The following is a 21,951-nucleotide window of genomic DNA, read 5'->3' as shown; positions in this document are numbered from 1 at the left end:
GGATAGACAGGAAGTTGTGGAGGGACCAGCTCTGAAACTATGTGACCTAGAAACTCCATATGCTGAAACTAAAAACTGACTGTTGATACTCGAGTGTTCCTTCCAATCTGACTCCAAGCCCATGTTGCCCTCATAGCCCCTTTTCCCCACTCCCCACTTCGCCATGCCTCTTGGTTGCCCTGAGAGTCACACAGGGGCAGGGGGTGTGGCCAAGGAGGGTGAAAATCCTTTGCTGTGCTTCCCCTTTCACTCTCAGATGCTGCCAGGGACCCCGAAGAGGGAAGACACGAGGAAACAGGTAAAAATTATTTTGCTTTCTTCTGCATTCGGCATGCCAGCATAGAACAGCTGCTGTGTCCCAGGCACAGTTCTTGGGGCTGTGAGCACAGTGGGGACCCCCCTCCCTCTTGCTTGTGTAATAACAGGATGTAGACCCCCATCTTTGAGCATGTCCTCTGACGGGCTTGCCGAGTCTTCTCAGAGTAGAATGGGTCACCAGATGCCCAGGAGGGAAGAAAGGACTCAGGGAGGCTGGCTCTGAGATCCTGAAAGGCCCTCAGCAGGCCTATGGGTCTGGGTAACATGACCTGATCCTGAGCCTTTGTGCCTAATGCCTATTGTCTCCAGCCTCCATGCCCCACCCTGTCTCAGCAGCCTTTCAATTCCTGGTCTGTGGTCCCACTTCTTATGTCCCAGAGACTGCCTGGAGCTGCTTGGGGGTGAGCACGCAGCTCTGCTCTCTCCCCCTCATCCTGGTGTTCTCAAGCCATTCCCCCATGAGGGTGCAGCTGGTGGTAGAGGGGGCACAATGGTCCAGCTACTGGAGGCTAGCCTTTGCCCCAGAATGGAATCTAGCCCTCACCACAGCGCTTGTGGAAACCCAAAAGGAACTCAAAGCGCATCCCCCAAAACACTGACCCTGCAGCCCTGCCAAGTTTTTCACAGGAAATGTAAAATCGGTCCCATGGCTCAAGAAGCCTGGGCAAGGTACTGTACTCTGCCCCCCATGGTGGGAGATGTAGGATGCTCACACAGCTGATTAAAGGGATCAAAAAGACCCACAGTTAAAAATTCTATTTACCTTCTTAACCCAGTTTTTCTCAAGTGGACATGGTATTGAAGGTGTTTTTGTGTGTAGCTCTGTTAGCACCTGCAGAGCTGGTGTCGCTTCTACCTGGAGAGTCCATCCCAGTTCAGACCTTTCACCCCTACCCCGTGCCTGGGCCAGGCAAGCACAGATGCTACGCCTGGGGACAAACCCCCCTTCCTTCTCAGCAAGCAGCCTAGCTTCCCCCATGCCGGGTACTAGACATCCAATGGCATTTGGCGTGAGCCACGCAGCCCAAGGAGATAAACAGCCCCAGGGGGTGAGGGGCGTTTGATGTGTGGGAAATGTTGGCTGGGCAGGTGGGAGGGGTGCAGGTCTATGCTGAGACCGGAGACACACTCCGTCACACATCCTGCTAACTCTAGAGGGACTGGCATGGAGGGGCCCAGTCATGCAAATTGGGACTTAAATTTAACTCTATGTAAATGTAACTCTATGTAAAAGTCTAATAAGGTGGCAGATAAACTCACTGATCAGAGAGAGACAGATGGGCAGAGCTGCAAATTGGGGGCCCTTGGACTGCCTCCAGCCCACAGACTGGCCAGCACCGTGTTTGTTTGTTTGTTTGTTGATGAAAGCAGGACATTTCACATGAACATCCAGCTTCGTACTTTTCTTAAAGCAGTGGAAGATCAGGCAGTGCCGAGCTCACGTTCCCACTTGGCAACAACTAGTTGGGACTGACACAGTCATTGCCTTTACCCGAGGCATGACCTTTGTCCCCACCTGGTTGATTTATGTTTTCTACCCAGCCCCCAGGGGTAGCTAAGTGGGACCCTTGGACCACATTCTCCTAAGTCCTTCCAGATCCCTCTAAATGCTCTCCTGGCATCACACTCAATTATTAGTTTTAGAGTTATTTTGTTACTGGTCTTTAAAATCAAGTTTTGACCGTGGCTCTCCTCTTATATAAGAAGCTTCACTAGATGCCTCAAGGTGAGCTTCAAGTAACCCCAAGCCTGGAATTCAAGGCACTCAGGAGTCTGGTACCACTCAAAGCTTGAGAGCTGGGCAGGAAGTTTGTAAAATTATGGATGGATGGATGGATGGATGGATGGATGGATGGATGGATGGAAGGATGGAAGGAAGGATGGATGGAAGAAATGAAGGAGGGCTAGAAAGAGGGATAGGCTAGCCTTACAGAGTTCTTAGGCCGAGAGAATAGACATGGCATACCCACAAAAGGCCCCATGAACATCCAGAATTCACATCCTGCAAGGCAACCAGATATGGTTCTCCTGGGATCAGGGAAGAGGGATTGGAGTTTGGTGGGTGAGCAAGAAAAGCCATCTGAAAGAAGTAAGCGACCAGATGGCTCAAAGACAACTCTTCCCGGCCCAGGCTCCTGCCTAGACACAGCACCATGCATCTTCTCGGCCCCTCGCTCCTGCTCCTTGGTAAGGACTGTGGCCTAAGCTTGGGTTCTGGGATGTCTGTGGGAGCTAGAGGAGGATAAAGGCTCTAGAGCAAAGAGTAAGTACTGGGGAGGGTGGGGACAGGCAGGGGATGTGTGTGCATATACACTGCTTCGTGTACCTTGATCACTGTGGTGGGTTCCAGAATACTTGGCCTTCTCTGACCAATGGGAGTTTGAGCACCCCCACACCGTCTACTCCTGGGAAGGGGCCTGCGTCTGGATTCCCTGTCGCTACAGAATTCCAATGAGCAAAGGTTCTCTGGAAAACCTGACCCTGTACCACAACTATCAATATAACGAGACCCACAAGAACTTCGATGGGAACATCCTTTATGAGGCTGTGAAGGCTGGGAAGATTCTGCCTTACCATGACAAGTTTCGATTTGTGGGAGACAAAAAATCCAACTGCACCATACGCATCTACCCTGTGTCCGTCAACGAGAGTGGCTGGCTTGGGCTAAGAGTGACAACAAAGAATGACAAATGGATGGAGAGAATAGACCTCAATGTCTCTAGTAAGGCCCTGGGCAGTGGGGTTCTCTGCCTCGGTTTTGGGAGAGAAGGGAGGTGGAAAACGTCCAGCTCCTGGGACAGGGGTTGGGAGCTAGGCTTCCTGCAGAGGCAGGCTGGAGGTGCCAGTGAGTGACCTGGGCAGCACAAGACAATGGGGCTGTGGCTGGAGCGCTGGTTTCTCCTCAGGCCTCCCACCTGCCACTCAGCTCCTGCTCATTCTGGAATCTGGGGTCCAGGTTACCTGATTTTTCAAGAGGAGATGGAAATGTGGATTTTCAAGCGAAATCTCCCAATGCCTTAATGTTGGTGATTAATTCTAACTAAGCCTTCATGGCTAAATGAGACACAGGTAGAGGATGAATCAAGCACAGGCCAGGGGCCTCCGCCCCACAGCCTGTATCTTCTGAGGTGGTGGGGGTGGGGGTGTCTAAGCAGCTACACGGGGGTGAGAGCTGTGGCTTCAGACCTGCCGTCTCAGGGTGGCCCGGCCCCGGGGAGAGCTGGCGACACACAGGCCCACTCACGGCACCCACTGAAGGATGTCGTGCTACATACAGGTCTCCAGTGTGGAGGCCATTACAAACGCAGGCTGGCCAGCAAAGCCAAGAAAGGTGTGGGGACCTCAACCAGTAAAATTCATGTGGGATGGGGCAGCCATCTTGAAAATGTTTAGGCAGCAAACATCAGGGAGGGGGAAAGAGGTATATATAAAATAGAAAACAAGATTCCTGGGGAGCAGCAACATTCACAAGACCTTTGAAAGAGTGTTTCCACCGAGCGAAAGTGATTCGCAGCAGTGAAGGTGGGCCTGGAGAGAGGTGGGGAGGCAGAAGGGACCGGCAAGGGGCTCCTGAGGGGTTATCTGGGGTGGGGGGGTGTCTAAAAGCAGGTGTGTGAAGCTAGCCCACAGGCCCGCGGTCTCCCAGGCCTCCGGCACGGCCCCTACTCTTTTGCAGAGACGCCTCTCTCACCTCACATCCAGCTCCCTCCAGAAATCCATGAATCCCAGGAAGTCACTCTGACCTGCTCGCTGAATTCCGCCTGCCCCGAGTACCAGATCCAGCTGAAGTGGTCCCTGGAGGAGCCTGCTGTCACCTCCACCCTCCTGACCACCAAGACCATCTCCACGCAGAGCAAGCTCACCTTCCAGCCGCAGTGGACTCACCATGGCAAGAATCTTTCCTGCCAGCTCTGGGACCACGAAGACAAGCAGATGCTCTCTGAGGAAACCGTGAAGCTGGACGTAAAGCGTGAGTGTCCCCCAGGACCCCCCCCCCACCGAGGGAAGGACAAGGGTCTTGTCTCTTCTCCACTGCCCCTCAGAGGGCGCCAAATGTGCTGGGCACCTACACGAAAGGAAATACGATCAATCCCGTGGGCACCCATTAGGGGGAAAGTTCCAGCCAGGGCTGTGCACTCTCCACCCCCCCACCCCGTTACCGAGCCCCAGTGTTTCAGGGAACGGATTCATCTTAGCACCTGCTTTGGTCTAACAGAATAAAATACTTCAATATCCTCAAGCCATGACATGAGTTGAGATCACGTGGTTACACGGGAGGCATTGATGTTGGGCCGGGGAAGAGATGTTTTCACATCATTGTTTGTGCCTCATTCATTCATTCAATAAATATTTCCTGGGCGCCTCCCAGGTGCCAGGCCTTGTTACGGCCACTGAAGATGCAGTGGTGAGCAAAATTCTTGCCCACCTGAAGCTAGCATGGCAGGTGGGGGAGACAAACAGCAAGCAGATGGACAAAGAAATACAGAACTGAACTGTAGGCTGTGATGAGTGTATTAGGGGAAAATAAAGCCGGGCATGGGCAGAGGGAGGGAGGGATGGAGGCTTCTCTGAGGAAGGTGAACCTGAGTGAATGGAAAGACTGAGGCACACAGATATTTACTTGCGAGAAGAATCCAGGAAGAGGAAAGAGCCAGGACAAAGGCCTCGAGGTAGGAGCTGGGTGTGCCTGCGAAGGATCAAGGGGCCCTGCGGGAGGAAAGGAGGGCAAGGGCAGCTCTCACAGGCTGCAGCAGGGTTTGGGATTATATTCTGAGTGTGGAATCCACGGAATGGTTTCAAGCAGGGGGGTGACAAAGTCCAAGTGACAGTAGGAGGAAGGCTGTTGGCAACTGGTNCAGAGTAGACAAGTTAGGAGTCTGTGACAGTCACCTGGGTGCTGGACCCCACCCGTGGGCGAGGGTAACTCACACACTATATTTAACTGCTGCTTTGTCAGAATCAAAGCCCTGCAACTTCCCACCACGTTACACCCTCTGAGAGTTCCCCCCCACACTGCCCCTCTGCTCCTCTAGATGTCCCACAGCTGAAGATTGAGGCCAGTCCCAGAGAAGCCAACGTAACAGAGGGAGAGTCTGTGACCATGACGTGCCAGGTCCTCAGCAGCAACCCCCCGCACTGGAATATAGCCTGGCTCAAGGATGGGACCCGGCTAATGGAACAGGAGACACTCACGCTGACTCTGTCCTCTGTGACCAAGGAGATGAGTGGAAAGTACCAGTGTGAGGCCTCCAATGAAATAGGCTCAGGACAGTCGGAAGAAGTGGTCCTTCAAGTATACCGTGAGCGTCCTGGGAGCTGGGAGGGGGGTAGGCAGGGAGTTAGCAGGGGGTGGAACCAAGCCTCTTGAGAGGTGAGCAATGGAGGCCTTGGCTCACCTCTCTCCTCTGCCTCTACGGCTTTTTCCAGATGCTCCGGGACCTTCCAGGGTTGAGATCCTCTCCTCACCAGCTAAGGAGGGAGACAAAGTAGAGATGACTTGTGTGTCACTGGCCAACCCTCCTCCAACAAATTACACCTGGTATCACAATGATATAAAAGTGCCGGGAAGGACAAGCAAGACCTTCCAGATCCCAGAGGTCGTCCTCGGGCATGCTGGGCATTATTCCTGCTTGGCAGAAAACAGACTTGGTCCTGGACAAGTTGGCCAGGAAGCTGAGTTAGACGTCCAATGTGAGTAGTCACAGGGCCTCTGGGTTCTAGAGGGAGAAGGAGGAAGGGAGATGGAGCACAGGGGATTCCTGGGTCCTAGAATGGACGGCACACAGAGGCTGGGGTCTCTAACACGTACGCCCCTCGGGTGGGTGCATTGCTGCTGTTCCCAGTCGTACACCCAGCACCAGAACAGGGTCTGGCTCGTGGTGGGTGCTCAGTAGATGTTTGTTGAGTGAATGAACAGTGAGATGCCGGGGCCCCATGAGGGACACAGAGACTTGGCGTCACTAGGCAGTGGCCGAGCCCCAGGAGAGGCCTGATGTATTCGAGAAGTGGAGCAAAATGTCTCATGACCCCTCTATCAGAGGCCAGACCCTGTTTAACACAGTGAATCTTGTCAGTGAGTTGAGCCCAGGACAGAGAGAATCCATAGGTATAATCCTGAGACTCTGGGATGTCAGAGTCTGAGCCAGATACTCTGATGGGGATGCTCACATCCAGAGCACATAGACAGTGGGCATGCGACACAGTGGCGGCAGCAGTGTTTATTGAGTGTGCGCTCTGCTCAGGCTGCTTCAGCTCATTTCGTGCTCGCGGCGGTCATACAAGGTTAGGTGCTCTCAGGGCCCCATCTGATGGACAAGTGAACTGTGGCTCACGATCACTCAGCTCTAAGTCACAGGGTCTGCTGATCTGGCTCCAGAGCTGTGCTTTTTCCCTTTTCTCCCCACAATGAATGCCTGCACCGCAGCGAGCCAGCTCTGTGTCCCTGGCCCACGGGGCCCATGTGGAGGCCCACAAGCAGTGCGCCTCCGCCTCACATGCCACGCGTTCTCTGCTGGAGCTCTGCTCTGAACTGCCGCATCAACCCGCCTCAAACCGGGGCCAGGCCAAATGGCCAGGGTTTCTGTCCTCACACAGATGCAAGAGGGAAGCACAAGCCTTCCTTCGGTTAATTTAGGAACGGGGTGAATGCAGGGCACGGGTGGGGGAGAGGGAGGCGCTGGGGAAGGCAGTACTGGACAGCTGAACTTCCCTCGTCCATCTCTCTGGTTTTCTCCCAGATCCTCCCAAGGAGGTAACCACAGTGATTCAAAACCCCACACCGATTCGAGAAGGAGACAATGTGACCCTGTCCTGTAACTACAATTCCAGTAATCCCGGAGTTACCCGGTACGAATGGAACTTCCAAGGCTCCTGGAAAAGGCAATTCCACAAAGTGCTGATAATTGAGAAAGTTTCCTGGGACGCCAGACCAGTGTCCTGTGCAGCCTGCAATCAGTGGTGTTCGCGGGCTTCCTCTGTCAACCTGGATGTCCAGCGTGAGTGACCGGGCGAGGGCAGCAGAGAGGTGGCCCAGCTGGGGTATGGGCTCTAAGGGGGACAGGACTGGGGTCTGGGCCAGAATCTTCACAGACAACTGAGGGCTGAAAGTCTGGCCTCAGGGCCCAGGGGAGAAGAAGTCCTGGGGGCAAGTAAAGGGAAGGGGACCTAAGGGGTCAGCCTGACCCTTGAGGCCCTTGCTCTCCAGATGCCCCGAGGGACGTCAGGGTCCAGCAGATCAGCCCCTCTTCTGAGATTCACTCCGGGCACCGAGTCCTCCTTGGATGTAACTTCTCTAGTAGCCGCCCCAGAGACGTCCGCTTCTTCTGGAAGAAAAATGGAATCTTTCTGAAGGAAGGAAGAGAACTGAGCTTTGACGCCATCTCTCCAGAAGACACTGGCAATTACAACTGCTTGGTCAACAACTCCATAGGACAGACCGTGTCTGAGGCCAGGATGCTCCATGTGCTGTGTGAGTGACTGGAGCTGGAGACGGACAGAAGAGCAGGTGGCCGGCTGCCTGCATCCTGATTTCGCTTCTCCTTCTAGATGCACCCAGGAGGCTGCGTGTGTCCATCGGCCCAAAGGACAGAGTGACAGAGGGGAAGAAGGCAGTCCTGACATGCGAGGGCGACGCCAACCCTCCCATCTTCCAGTATACCTGGTTTGACCAGAATAACCAAAACCTCCAGCATTATGATCAGATGCTGAGACTGGATCCCGTGAAGGTCCAGCACACGGGAGCCTATCGGTGCCAGGCGCTCAACCGGCTGGGCGTGGGCCGGTCACCCCCCAGCACCCTCACTGTCTACTGTAAGCCTCCTTCCCTCTTCTTCTCTAACCCCTCCTTCTCCTTCCTTCCCCTGTCCCTCCCCAGTCCTGGGGGGCAGCCCGGCGCATCACTCCCAGGCACACCCCCGGCTCCCCCCACACTCACCTGTCTTCCCTGCTTCTCTCCATCACTCCTGATTCTCTTGAGGAGGGCTCCCTCTCAGGCTGCCCCTGCCTTCCAGACACCCTGAGCTCTTACTGGGTCTCTCTCTGCCTCTCTCTGTCTCATCCTTGATGGGCTACTTCTCTTTATCTTTGTTTTTTAAAAATTTTTTATGTTTATTTATTTTTGAAGGAGAGAGTGACAGGATGAGTGGGGGAGGGGCAGAGAAAGAGACGTAGACACAGAATCAGAAGCAGGCTCTGGACTCTGAGCTGTCAGCACAGAGCCCGACGCGGGGCTCGAACTCACAATCCATGAGATCATGACCTGAGCCGACGTTGGACGCCCAATTGACTGAGCCACCCAGGCTTCTCTTTATCTTTTGAGATTTTAGCATTTTTTTTAAGGCAAGGTCAAACAGCATGAAGGGGTAAATGGTAGCAAGCCACGTCTTCCTTCTTTCTCCCTGAGAACTGGGCCCTCTCCCTGAAGGCCTCCACTACTGGCAGCTGGTTGCATCTCTTCCCAGAGCTATTGTATACACACAAGACGCTTAAGTAGATCGAGGCCTACATACCCTTCTTCACGCAAATCGTGGGAGAGCCCATACACTGCCCTGGATGTTTTTGGGATTTTTTTTTTCCCCGCGTAAGGATACCACTTGGACGTTGTTCTCCATCTGCGCATGTACAGGGTGTCTGAAGGGTCTGGAAACAAGAAGGGAGACATTTAATTTGTTTATTGTGCTTTGGAGATTAAATTTGGAGCCATGGCTTTACATTGAGAGGCTCATGGCCTGCAGAGCTGGATGCTGGAGGGAGGCAGCCTGAGCAGTGCTATTTGGAAATGCAGCACGTTGCGTGAAAGCCTGTTTCTGGGGTCTCCACGTGGCAGGCACCCCAGGGCCTGCCTCCTTCCCTCGGGGCTGTCTTGTCAGTGTCTCCCCACGCGTGGGAGCGCTCGGCGCCTTCCCCACGGCCCTGTGCGGTCTCCGGCTCTGGGCCCCCAGGGAGGACGGAGGCAGGATAAATTCCTAGACGGCACTGCTATGTCAAAGAGCAAGTGATTTTACGTTCTGCTAAGGAAGGCCAAGTGGTAGCCTTTACTGCGTACTCTGTGCGTGCGCCCGTGTCTGTCACAAGACAGGTGTTTGCCAGAAGAGTTGGCCCTTTCCTCCTCACTGGGGCGCGGAAAGCAGAGGCTGCCTTCTCCCTTCCTCTGCATCACGTCCCCTGTCCCCTACGTGTGGAGGGGAGTCTGGAAGGGGAGGACAGCCGCATGCAGACAGGTTGAGGACACCTCCCAAGGCAGATGCTGCAGGCCAGAGGTCTGAGAGGGGCAGTGTCACCCGCTCACAGTCACTCTTCCCCCACCAGACAGCCCAGAGACCATCGGCAGGCGAGTGGCTGTGGGAGTGGGGTTCTGCCTGGCCGCCCTCCTCCTGGCGTTCTGGGGGGTCAAACTTCAGAAAAGGTGAGCAACTCCCAAGGCCCATGCCCTCCACTCTCCCTGATTCCTTCCCTCGAGTGACTGCAATTAGCCATCCCGTGGCTCCCGGCACGCCCAACTCCACGGGGCCCTGTTCCCATTCCCCTGAGCCTCACCGAGCAGGGACTTTGTTTTTTAGCTGGAAGAAGAAACGGAGCCAGCAGGAGGCCCAGGAAAATTCCAGTGGGCAGAGCTTCTTTGTGAGGAATAAAAAGGTAGGACATGGGAGAAAGATGAAACGGAGGGCAGACCTCAAAGTCAAGTGGAGACAAAGTGAAGATGGGGTGCAAGGAGGTGTGGGGGCCAGAGGGCAAGGGGGGGTGTCGGGTGGAGAATGGAGTGGTGAGAGCTGAGACCCTGTCTTTCTCCTAGGTTAGAAGGGCCCCGTTCTCCGAAGACCCCCACTCCCTGGGGTGCTACAATCCGGTGATGGAAGATGCCATCAGTTACGCGACTTTGCGCTTTCCTGCCAGTGACGCTGACGCACCAAGAATTGGGTACTGAGTGAGGGATCTGGGAGGGAGGATGGCTCGTGTCCTGCCTGCCCCCTTTGTGCAAGGCACGGGAGCCAGGCCCAGCTCTGGGGTGCTCTCGGGGTCTCAGGGAGCTGGAAATAGGAGAGCTTGTGCGAAGTACTTCATCTGCGGCCATCCATCTGCCCTCCCTCTCAGAGACGCAGGGACCCCAGAGACAGAGGGACCTTCCCCAAACAGGGACAGCACGGTCACTTACTCTGTGCTGCAGAAGCATCGAGTGGTAAGAGGGCCGTGGAAGGTGGGCGGAGGGGGACCTGGCCTCAGCTGTGACTCCCAGGTGGGAGGGATTCAGTGGCCTCCGTGGTGGCGAGGGCTGGTGGCTCAGGCACAGGTGTGGTCAGAGCCAGGGTGGCACCTCCCGGTCTGAGGTCGGAGTGTGGACAGGAGGACCCCAGGTGGAGCCGAGGAGAGAACAGGCAGGAACGCAGACTGGGGGGCTGGCGACTGTGAGGCCAACCTTACACCACGTGGCTTTTTCAGGGAGACTACGAGAACGTGGTTTCAGAGAGTCCGGAAGACGAGGGGATACATTACTCCGAGCTGGTTCACCTGGGGATTAGGGAGCGGCCTCTGGCCCAGGAAGCGGTGGAATACGTGACCCTCAAGCACTGATGAGCCCAGCCCGCAGAAGCAGAGGCGCCTGGGGACTGCGGGGGCCAGGCGCTCCCGGAGCTGGCCCCGGCCCTGCCGCTCAGCCGCAAGGCTACACCGCCTCCGCTCCACATCCATGCACATGCACACACGCACACTTACGGAAGCCCCAGCCAGTGCCCAGAACTTTGTACGTGGCTGGAGACAGTCTTCCTTCTCAACGTTGGTAGCCCTGACTCTCCCACAGGCCTGCTCCGGGTCTGCTCTTTTCCACCCAGAAAGTCATCTCAACACCTACCTGGCACTGCACGAACCTCCTGCCCCTCCCCCACCATCTGCCACCACCCATCCCTTGGGTCTCAGACCCCTTCCCCAGCTGGCCGTGTTCCTGCTGGGACCAGCTTGTTACTATACTGTTTTCTTCCCCTCTCCATCCCTTGGGCCCCCCTTACCTGTGCTCTGAAAGCCCCCTCATTAATCCTGTGCCTGATTTCTGCCTCTGGGGCAAAGCCCAGGGAAGGAGGGACAGAGAGAGAAGAGGGAGAAGGAGGTGCTGGCCCGCGCTGGTTTCTCCTCCACGTGTCAGCGAGGCATTCCATGCGGAGAGGATTACGCTGCTGAGCCCCACCGCTCGGGGGTCTTGTGGTCTGAGACACACAGTGGTGTGGACAGATGTGTAACGAACACAGAGCTGCACAATAAAAACAGCTCAGATACCACTTCAAAGAACCCGTGAACTATTTCCAGCCTGTGGAGTCAGGATGAGGACGGGGAGATCAAGAGGGCATCACGGGGCTTGGGGAGAAGGCGAAGGAGCCAAGGTGACCTCAGGATCAAATCGTCGGATTGGGGAGTCTGCTGTCTTGTCGCAAACGGTACGCTGGCCCCCAAAGGCAGACAAATGTGAGTCTGAGTGTTGACTCTTCTATTTACCCAGCTGAGTGATCTTGGACTAGTTCACCAAGTTTATCTGAGCCTCAGTTTCCTCATCTGTAAAATGGATGTGCCACTACCTACCGCGCAGGTGGTTCAAGAGAGGAAGTGAAAGGGGCACCTGGGTGCCTCAGTCAGTTAAGCGTCCAACTTCGGCTCAGGTCATGATCTCTCGGTTTGTGGGTTCGAGCCCCACTTTGGGCTCTGTGCTCACAGATAGGAGCCTGGAGCCTGCTTCCGATTCTGTGTCTCCCTCTCTCTCTGCCCCTACCCGTCACGCTCTGTCTCTGTCTCTCTTTCTCAAAAATAAAGTTAAAAGAAAGAGAGAGAGGAAGTGAGATATAATCATATATCTCATTATATATGAGTCACATTATAAGACACCTAAAACAATAGCCAAAAGTCCCTAAAAACCAAAGTCTCATCTTGTTTGCATCTCTTGAAGAATGTAAGAAGGGGAAGCCAATTCATCATTCACAGCTGTTCTCAAAAGTGACCCTGACAAGTTTGGTCAACAGCCACAGTTGCCCAAGAACTTCTCGAAGGCCAGTAGCCTTGAGAAACCTCACAGCTTTTCTTCCGCCTACCGTCACTGCAACCAGTTCCCTATTATGTTCGCTAATTCTGACTTTTCCAGGTAGGTCCTTCCAGCTTCCCCTCCACTTCTCAGTTCTGACCTTGCTCTGTCTATTCTTAGAAGCAGAAACAGGTGGGTAATCAGTCAGCAAGGGGATTCAAACTCCTGGCCTGTGCTGGGTGCTCCAAAAGGTCTACCTTCCTTCCCTGCCCTGCCTTCCCATCCGCTCAATAAAAGAATATTCTCTGAGAAGATTTTTTTTAATGTTTATTTATTTTGAGAGAGAGAGAAATTTGTAAGTGCGAGTGGGGAGGGGCAGACAGAGAGTGAGAGAGAGAATCTCAAGCAGGATCAACTTCGCGACCTTGAGATCATGACCAGAGGGGAAATCAAGAGTCAGACGCTTAACTGACTGAGCCACCCATGCGCCACTGAGAAAGGTGATGTTCTGGTCATCCTTAGAATGACGGCACAATGAGGCACTGATGTCCCCATCAACTCACTTTGTCCCCAGTGTGATTTCGTGTGAGCACTGTTAGCATTTCTGGAGAAAGGAGAGACTGCCAGAACTATGTAAGTGAAAAGGTCACGGTTTGGGGTTTCTGTATCAAGAATGAGGTCCAGTATCATTCAACCATTTATTCAGCAAACATTTACTGAGCACCCGTCAATGCATCCAGCACAGATCAGTTGTTGGGGTACAAAAAAGATACGACATCACCCTAATCTTGGGGATCGCGAGTCTGCGGTGCCCAAAAGGTTTTAGGTCAGGGTCCCCTCAAAGGACTGAAGGTGGCTCTGAGCCTGAGAAGGGCTGGTACATGCTCCCTGGCAACCAGCGGGTGACTTCTCATCCCATCCAAGCCCTGCTGCTGACAGAAACCTACTTCATGGCCAATTGACTGAGAGATGCGGCCGTCACCAGGCAGTGCTGAGGTGTGCACCGCAGGTCAGGAAGCTCTGAAGCCAGGACTCCAGAATCCAGGCGGCCCTCCACCCAGCCCCAGCCCTCACTGTCTTCCCAGGGCCCAGACAACTGGCCACTCATTCAGTTCCTGAGCCCCTACTACATATGCGACACGCAGTGGACAAAGCAGACAGAAATCTTTGCCCTCACGGACAGATGAGTTAGCAGAAGGGCTAGCGAATCTGATGTCGCAGGTCATGAGTGCTAGGATTAACAAGAGATGAAAACAGAGAGCCTAGGGGGTGGGGTGTGTGGAGACGGTCCAAGGGAAGCCCTCTGTGGAGGCGACACGGGGCAGAGACCAGAGCCGCCAGGTGGGCAGGGCTGAAGCAGAAATCGTGAAGCTCCCACGTCTCCCTTCACACCCTGCCTTCCTCCTCTCCAGAGGCGTGTCACAGGAGGGGAAATGGCCCTCCTTCTAACTTTTCCTTGGTTCTGTCAGCTTCCCAAAGACAAAATACTAAACAACAGGTGGCAAGTTCTCCTACATCCCAAGGGAGGGGCTGGACCACATATGTAGGACGTGGATGGGAGGCCTTAGTGCCTGAAATTCAAAAAGGGGATTCAACCATTTCTTTGGAGATGACTGCTGATATGCAGAGAACCCCACACTGCCCCACCTGCAGCCTGTGGAGAAGCACTTTCGGGAAGCCACTAGAGAAGCTTGCTCTGGGTGACCTGGAATTCGGGAAGACACGATAGCTTGGTGACCAACACGTTCTCCCCAAAACACTGAAGTCCAGAGAGAGGCTGTGTTGTTCATTTGAGGCAGAGACAGACAGACAGAGAGACACAGGCATAGTCAGAGACCAAAAGACAAAATCACAGAAACAGTGAGGGGCCGTTTTAAATCTCATTTCAGAAGTCTTCCTAGAAGGGCAAGGTGACCCCAACACGGAAAGAGGCCAAATTCTCAGAGGCTGAGAAGAAAGCCATGCGGCCAGTGGGAGGCTCGAGCCATCCTTGCCTTACTGAGCGCCGCCCCTGTCCCTCCCAGTGCCCCAGAGAGAGGCAGTGTGGGGACTGCAGCCCAGCACTCCAGCACCACCGATGAGACTCACCCTTGTCTGTCCTCCTCCCCGCTCCTGCCTACGTCAGAAGGAAGGGTCAGAAACTATTGTCATCAAGCCAGAAGGGAGAGGAGAGGGAAAACAGAGAAGCCCTCTGTTCCCAAAACATGCCCACAGCCTGTGTGGGTCCAGGGAGGGCAGAGGAAGCACCTTGAAGTGATGACTTCATTTTCCCACATATCAGTCACCAAATGGACACAGTGTGGGCCACCAAAGTTTGTTATCTATGAGTGGGCCCAAAAGGCTGGGGCCCACCAATGGGTTCACCCAGGAAGAAAGATGATGGCGCCCAGAGCAGGTGTGAGAGGCTGGGCTGCGGTAGGATCAAGCTGTGGTCTGGCTGTGCCCCAACAACGCTGCTTCTTTAAGAGATGAGTTACACACTCCTCACGCCACCTAGAAAAAACCCTCACTCTTGTCCCCTTCCTGTGTCTGCATCAGCTGTTTGGACCCTCACCTCCTGGCCTCAGCTCCTGCTTGAGATGCCCCATTAGCTGCTCAGCCAGGCTGCTGGTGCCTCAGGCTAATGGCTCTGCCACCCCGCCCTCCTCTCCCTTCCAGCTCACTGCCCATCCTGGACACCCTCCCTCAGGCCATCGAGGGGGACTCCTGAGCCTCAGAGACATCTGGCAGCGCCAAGAGGTGAGTCCCTCTTTCTGTGGCTCTTCTCCCCACAGCGATTATTCCCCAGACCCCCCAGTTTACCTGCTTAGGATGCTCCCTGAGGTTGGCTAAGGTCATTCTCTGTGGCACCGAAGGGCCCCAACTTACCCTTGGCTCTGCCCTGGTGCCCCTCCTCGTCTGCCCTTTACCACAGCCGCCACCTTACCCAAATCCTAACATACCCCCTCCACTGTGTGCGGGGCAGGCTCTCCCCAATCCCGGGGTGGGGGTGGGGGGCGGCTGCTTCTCTTCCCAGAGACCTGGGGAAGGACAGAGGACTCAGGAGACTTAGTCCTGGGAAACACACACACACACACACACACACACACACACACACACACACGGTGGGACTCAATTCTGTTCTAATTTTCTACCCTTTCTCTCCCCAGTCTCAGAAATCAGGAGGCCTTCCCTCTAATGGGACCTGCACGCATCCGTTGCGTTTTAAGAGACGATACGGTGGGAAGAAAGCGCAGGGCTGAGGGCTAGCGGTCGTCGCTTCTCCTCCTCCAGGCTCGCCCGCTGGCTGGAGCCGCCTCGCTCTGTGGGCCTCCCTCGCTGAGACAGCTGATATCTCACAGGACGGCTTCTAGTGCCCTGAGCAGTGTGATCCCCGGAGCCCCCGATCCCCCCACCCCTGCACCGGCCTAGCCGAGGTGGGGAGCCCGTGGAGGCCAGGAGCGTGGAGGCCAGCCCCGGCCCCATGGACCTGCCTCCGCAGCTCTCCTTCGGCCTCTACGTGGCCGCCTTTGCGCTGGGCTTCCCACTCAACATCCTGGCCATTGGGGGCGCCGTGTCCCATGCCCGCCTCCGCCTCACCCCCAGCCTCGTCTATGCCCTCCACCTGGGCTGCTCTGACCTCCTGCTGGCAGCCTCTCTGCCCCTGAAGGCGGTGGAGGCCCTGGCCTTGGGCGCTTGGCCTCTGCCGGCCCCGCTCTGTCCGGCCTTTGCCCTGGCCCACTTTGCTCCACTCTATGCCAGCGGGGGCTTCCTGGCTGCCCTGAGCGTCGGCCGCTACCTGGGGGCTGCCTTCCCCTTGGGCTACCAAGCTGCCCGGAGGCCGCGGTACTCCTGGGCTGTGTGTGCGGCCATATGGGCCCTTGTCCTCTGTTACCTGGGGGTGGTCTTTGGGTTGGAGGCTCCAGGAGGCTGGATGGACAATACCAACAACTCCCTGGGCATCAACACACCAGTCAACGGCTCTCCAGTCTGCCTGGAGGCCTGGGACCCGGCCTCAGCGGGCCCTGCTCGCCTCGGCTTTTCTCTCCTGCTCTTCTTCCTCCCCCTGACCATTACAGCCTTCTGCTACGTGGGCTGCCTCCGGGCACTGGCCCGGTCGGGCCTGAGCCACAGACGGAAGCTAAGGGCAGCCTGGGTGGCCGGCGGGGCTCTGCTCACGCTGCTGCTCTGCTTAGGCCCTTACAACGCCTCCAATGTGGCTGGCTTCCTGCACCCCGACATGGGGGGCTGTTGGCGGAAACTGGGGCTCATCACAGGGGCTTGGAGCGTGGTGCTCAACCCGTTGGTGACCGGCTACTTGGGAGGGGGTACTGGCCGGGTGACAAGTGTGGCAAGAACGAAGGGAGGGACATCCCAGAAGCAGTAGCCACTGCTGGAGAGAAGGGGCATGGAGCAGGGAAGGCTGGCTGCTTCTCCGGGCCCCTGACGGGGACTGCTCCGAAGGAACTGCAGGGCGGCCTTGCCCGCGAGCGCCCTCGGAGCCCCTCATGGGAAGAACTGAGCCTGGCCGAAGACAGCATCCCAGTCGGAGGGAAGAACGGAGGCCGGGGGCTAGGTCACAGGAGGAAGGTAAGCTTGCCTCCGCATGCATCAGCAGGACGCCCCACCTCTGCCTGTCCCTCCTCTCCTCGCGCCCCACTTGCCCCTGCTATAGAGGTCCTCTTCCAGTCTGGAGGAAATGACACACTGATGACACGCTCGGGGGGACGTTACTCCCAAAACGTTCCCTAGGAAAGGATATTTTAATTTCTGAATAAGAGAAGAGGCAGGACGGGGCGCCTGGGTGGCTTAGTCGGTTAAGCGTCCGACTTTCGCTTAGGTCATGATCTCGCGGTTCGTGGGTTCGAGCCCCGCGTCGGGCTCTGTGCTGACTGCCAGCTCAGAGCCTGGAGCCTGTTTCAGTCTGTGACTCCCTCTCTCTCTGACCCTCCCCTGCTCACGCTGTCTCTCTTTCTCTCTCCTAGAAATAAATTAAAAAAAAAATTTAAAAAAAAAAAAAAAAAGAAGAGGCAGGAGGCAAGATACTGATCCTGATATACCCTTTGGAATTCACAAGAGGGCAGCATTGGAACTGTGAATGGGAAGTTGGTAGGAAAAGACGCTTCAGCAGGGAGAGAAAATACTAGCCACTCCAGACACAGAGTCTCTAATACGGGACAGTCACCACGCCAAGTGCCTTACAAGTGTTGTCCCATTTCATACTCACACAATCGTTTGATTTGGCCATGCAGCTGCTGTACAGATGGGCAGGCTGTTCACTGCACTAGAGTGCCAGGCAGACGGGCAAACATTGACTAAATTCTAACTTGTGCTGTGCTCCCCAATCCATGTACCTGGCATGGGGCTACTTCCACCCAGAGGAAGGGGCATGTTATTCTAATTCTAAGGGTGCTGCCTCCTGGAGTGGGGTGCCTTTTCCTAATTTGTACAAAGGTGCTACTTAAGTTAGCTATGGTCCTGGAGCCAAGTATTATTATCATCTTCATTTTGCAGGACAAAGAAATTTTCCTGAGGCTCTAGAGCAAGGAAGCGGAGGAGGCGTGATGCGATCCTTCAAGGCAGGACCCCCAGGGGTCAGGGGGCATAGGAAAAAACTTGCGATATCAGTGTTAACGCCTGTCCTTGTGGTCTACTTTGCAACGGCAAATGGTGGCACCCTGAACCCGCTAGAGCAAGGAGAGGCACGTGGCCATGGAAGAGACAAACGGCCGGGCACCCGCTCTGATGAGGCAAGATGCAGGAAGCAGACTCGTTCCTCTAAGGACGGTCAGGCCACGAGCATACAGGAGCACAAAACGGGTAGCTACATGCCTGGCGTGCACAGGCTGGTTTATACAAGCCACCTCTTTCTGTGCTTCAGTGTCTATAAGGGCAAGGAATGTTATTTGCCGATCTACCCCCAGCACCTTAGAAGAGAGCTTGGCACACAGTAGCAGGCTCTCAGGAAGTGTTTGCTGAGTGAATGAACGAAGGCTCACAATAGCCTTCCAAAGAAAATTTCATTATCTGTTTTAGATGGAAACAGACCAGAGAAGTTACATAAATTGCCTGAGGTTCCTCAGAAGCAAGAAACAAGTTTATTCCCCGCACAGCGGTGACAGCAGAGTTTCAGTAAAAGCCCGAATTCCCCAGCCCAAGTGGCCTCACTGCCCCTCCCATAGAGCCAGGGAGCTCTCTCCCCCGACTGCTCTGGAGCACCTGCTGGTGCCGGGCCACCTGTTGTGGGGAATTGCGCCTCCTCCATTTAGCGGTGAAATTTCGTCCCTCCCCAGGGTCCGTGACGCCCCACATGATCCACCCCCAGCACCCTTGTGACCTGCACCCCTTCAGCCCTAAACCCTCTAGAGGTTCCGGCAGCAGATTAGCCTGTGCACCTGCCTGTCTGTTTGTCTGAAGTGCCTCCTCCGTGGTTCTCTGCCTCTGTGTTACTGAGTCTGTTCTACCCTCCTACCACTCAATCCCCCTAGACCTCCCTACCACCAGACCCACGACAGCAAAATCTTTGTTTTGCTCACCATTTTTAACAACATATTTGAGATAAAATTTACATATCACAAAATTCACCCATTTTAAGTGTACAGAGGTCAACGGTTTTTAGTGCACTAAGGCGTGCAACCGTCAATATAATCCAGGTGAGAACATCGTCATCACCCCCGTAAGACCCCCTCCTGCTCATTTATGGTTGACTCCATTTCCCCCTAAGTCCCAAGGTGGCCAGTAATCTACTGTCTATCTCTGTAAAGTCGCCATCTTGGACAATTCGTAGAAATGGAAACATACAATATATGGTCTTTTATGTAGGGCTTCTTTCCCTTAGCATAATGTTTCTGAGGTTCATCCATGTGCTGCTATCCATATTCTGGGCGTTTCATTCCTTCTTATTACCAAAGAGTATTCCGTTGTGGATATGCCACATGGTGGATCCATTCACCAGCTGATGGACCACCAGGGGCCACTTTGGTGCCATTACACATAAGGCTATTATGAACATTGCTTACATAGATACCTATTAGTAGAAACTGCTTCTCAAAGGCACTCTACAATTTTATATTTTTACCAGCAAAAAGTATGAGGGGGATTCTCATTCCTCCACATCCTCCCCACCACCTGATATTATCTAATTTTTTGCTTATAGCCATTCCAATGGGTATAGAATGGTATCTCATATTTGAATGAATACATAAAGAAATAGTCTCGGAAGCTGGACAGAACTTGAGTTTGAACCCTGGTGGTGATGCTTAACAAGGTTATGTCGCCTGTAGTGAGTCACTTCCCCACTGTGAGGCACGAAGGCAGGATGGCGATGCTCTCAGAAGCAGCGTGTCTGCTACGGATTATGTGCCCCTAAATCATCATTATCATTATTAGTATTATTGTTATTCCCATCACCTCGGAAACAAGCCCACACCAATGTCTGGGACGAAGGCAGCTAACATCTGTTAGTACTTAACCATAACATGCCAGCTTCCCTTCTCAGCACTTGACAGGTAGTAGTAACGCTTGAATCTAACAAAACCCTATGAAGTTGGTACTATGATTACCCCTGCTTTGCAGATGGGAAAGCAGAGATCGAGAGTTTAGGCCACTTGCCCCAAACCACAGAGTTAGTGACAGAGCCGGCATCGCACCCAGGCTTCTCGCCCCAGAGTCCAGGCTCTCCATCCCTGTGTTGTGCCTCCTGCCCTTACAAGGCAGTTGGATGACTGCCATTCCAGAGAAGCAGATAAAATTCAAGCGAAGGCTCAGGGAGGGGAAGATGAGGTCGGCTCGGGGCTGGCTAGAGCATCCCCTCCGAGGCAGCCGGAGAGCGAGGCACGCAGGGGTGGAATTTGCTCCTCATTTTGCATACTGGCGCAGGGCTGGTGATGGAGCAAAAGGCATCTTTTGTGCGGTTGCTCAACGGCAAATGATGTCATCCGTCTTTATCAGTTCTGCCAGATAAATAGCTAACTATACTTGATCTAGAGGAGCCGGCGAGGTGCTGAGGGAAAAGCAGTTGGGTTCTCAAATAAGCAGGTGAGCATGGGGCTCTGGGGGGCTTGGAGGGGGAGTCTCGGTGCTTGCTTTTCCGGGGAAAGGGACAGGCAACAGGGCGTGACCAGGAAGACAGGCAGGCTGACCCTGCTGCAGAAAGCATCAGGGGAACACGAGGGAGCTGGGGTGGTGACAGTGTTCCCTGCCAATGGTCAAGATGCTATCGGCCTGGTGCAGGAAGGTCCCCACCCAGACTGCCACTTCCATCTGTCTCTTTCCCCAGTGGTCATCACCATGGACACCAGTCCGGACCGGTCCTTCTCCTCCGGCAATCACTGGCTCTCCTTCTCCGTGTACCTCTTCACCTTTCTCGTGGGGCTCCCCCTCAACCTGGCGGCCTTGGTGATCTTCGTGGGCAAGCTGCGGCGCCGTCCGGTGGCCGTGGACGTGCTCTTGCTCAACCTGACGCTCTCGGACTTGCTTCTGCTGCTCTTCCTGCCCTTCCGCATGGTGGAGGCGGCCAATGGCATGCGCTGGCCCCTGCCCTTCATCTTCTGCCCCCTCTCCGGATCCATCTTCTTCACCACCCTCTATCTCACTTCCCTCTTCCTGGCGGCTGTAAGCATCGAGCGCTTCCTGAGCGTGGCCTACCCGCTGTGGTACAAGGCCCGCCCAAGGCCTGGACAGGCTGGCCTGGTCAGTGGGGCCTGCTGGCTCCTGGCTGCCGCTCACTGCAGTGTGGTCTATGTGATGGAATTCTCCGGGAAGGCCAAGAACAACGGCACCTGCTACCTGGAATTCCAGAAGGACCAGCTGGCTATTCTCCTGCCCGTCCGGCTGGAGATGGCTGTGGTCCTTTTTGGGGTGCCCCTGCTCATCACCATCTACTGCTACAGCCACCTGGTGTGGGTGCTCAGCAAAGGCACCAACCACCGGCGGCGGAGGAGGGTGGTTGGGCTGGTGGCAGCCACTTTGCTCAACTTCCTTGTCTGCTTTGGGCCCTACAACGTGTCCCACATCGTGGGCTACATCCAGGGTGAGAGCCCAGCGTGGAGAAACTACGTACTGCTCCTCAGCACCTTGAACTCCTGCGTGGATCCGCTTGTCTACTACTTTTCATCCTCTGGATTTCAGGCTGACTTTCAGGGGCTGCTGCGGAGGCTGACAGGGGCCTGGAGCCCTTGGAGGCAAGAAGACAGTGTGCAACTGAAGGAGAAGAATGAGGAGGGGGGCAGCCGGGGGAGCTGTCCAACGTAGAGGACAGGAGGGAGACTCCTGGAGGGCTTGGAGCGGGCTGTCCAGTGGCCCGGAGCGGAGGGCTCCCGTAGCTCACGTCGGGCAGGACTGGGGAGCAGGGGGCTGGGGACTGGCGGGACTGAGCACAAGGATGGGCTCACCCAAGCCCGGCTCTCAATATCACCCAACTGCCTTCGCTTCCCATCCCCCGCCCCCACTCCCCGCTGTGGATTCAGCCCTGGGAAATAGGAGGAGGGTGGGCACCAGAGAAACTGGAGCTCCGGGCCAGCTCCTGGGCTTTCTTTAAGGTAAGGGAGGAGTCAACAGCAGTGATGAGGGCCTGAGAGAGCTGCCAGGCGGCGGAAGAAGCCACCCTTCAGAGCTGCTCCTACCAGGCAGGTCGAGAGTGGGGACACAGGACCCCAGGC

General features: G+C 55.1%; 3 protein-coding genes across 3 annotated transcripts; all 3 read left to right on the top strand.

Moving 5' to 3' along the window:
- The first annotated feature begins 269 nt into the window (after positions 1 to 269).
- On the top strand, positions 270 to 11,582 carry CD22 (CD22 molecule). The gene is given in 15 exon segments (XM_077773683.1): positions 270 to 298; positions 2,450 to 2,534; positions 2,536 to 2,581; positions 2,669 to 3,040; positions 3,995 to 4,288; positions 5,352 to 5,618; positions 5,746 to 6,009; positions 7,056 to 7,313; positions 7,523 to 7,786; positions 7,864 to 8,127; positions 9,625 to 9,721; positions 9,876 to 9,951; positions 10,109 to 10,233; positions 10,408 to 10,492; positions 10,753 to 11,582. Coding segments are annotated over 14 exon segments (2,607 nt in total). The 5' UTR covers positions 270 to 298; positions 2,450 to 2,471; the 3' UTR covers positions 10,885 to 11,582.
- Positions 11,583 to 15,776: 4,194 nt separating this feature from the next.
- On the top strand, positions 15,777 to 16,679 carry FFAR1 (free fatty acid receptor 1). The gene has a single exon (XM_077773794.1). It carries the CDS (start codon positions 15,777 to 15,779, stop codon positions 16,677 to 16,679), a length of 903 nt encoding a protein of 300 aa, XP_077629920.1.
- Positions 16,680 to 20,268: 3,589 nt separating this feature from the next.
- Positions 20,269 to 21,903, top strand: FFAR3 (free fatty acid receptor 3). Its single transcript, XM_077773786.1, is given in 3 exon segments — positions 20,269 to 20,329; positions 20,571 to 21,514; positions 21,517 to 21,903. Coding segments are annotated over 2 exon segments (1,032 nt in total). The 5' UTR covers positions 20,269 to 20,329; positions 20,571 to 20,581; the 3' UTR covers positions 21,616 to 21,903.
- The last annotated feature ends 48 nt before the right edge of the window (positions 21,904 to 21,951 follow it).

Source organism: Crocuta crocuta, unplaced genomic scaffold, assembly GCF_008692635.1.
Source record: "Crocuta crocuta isolate KB4526 unplaced genomic scaffold, BGI_CrCroc_1.0 scaffold267, whole genome shotgun sequence".
NCBI classification, from domain to species: Eukaryota; Metazoa; Chordata; class Mammalia; order Carnivora; family Hyaenidae; genus Crocuta; species Crocuta crocuta.
The sequence above is the reverse complement of the archived record's forward strand: the minus strand, read 5'-3'. Positions and strand labels throughout refer to the sequence as shown.

What these genes read in the sequence shown, in the direction of transcription:
- FFAR1 (XM_077773794.1), top strand. Translation starts at nt 15,777, where the DNA reads ATGGACCTGCCTCCGCAGCTCTCCTTCGGCCTCTACGTGGCCGCCTTT.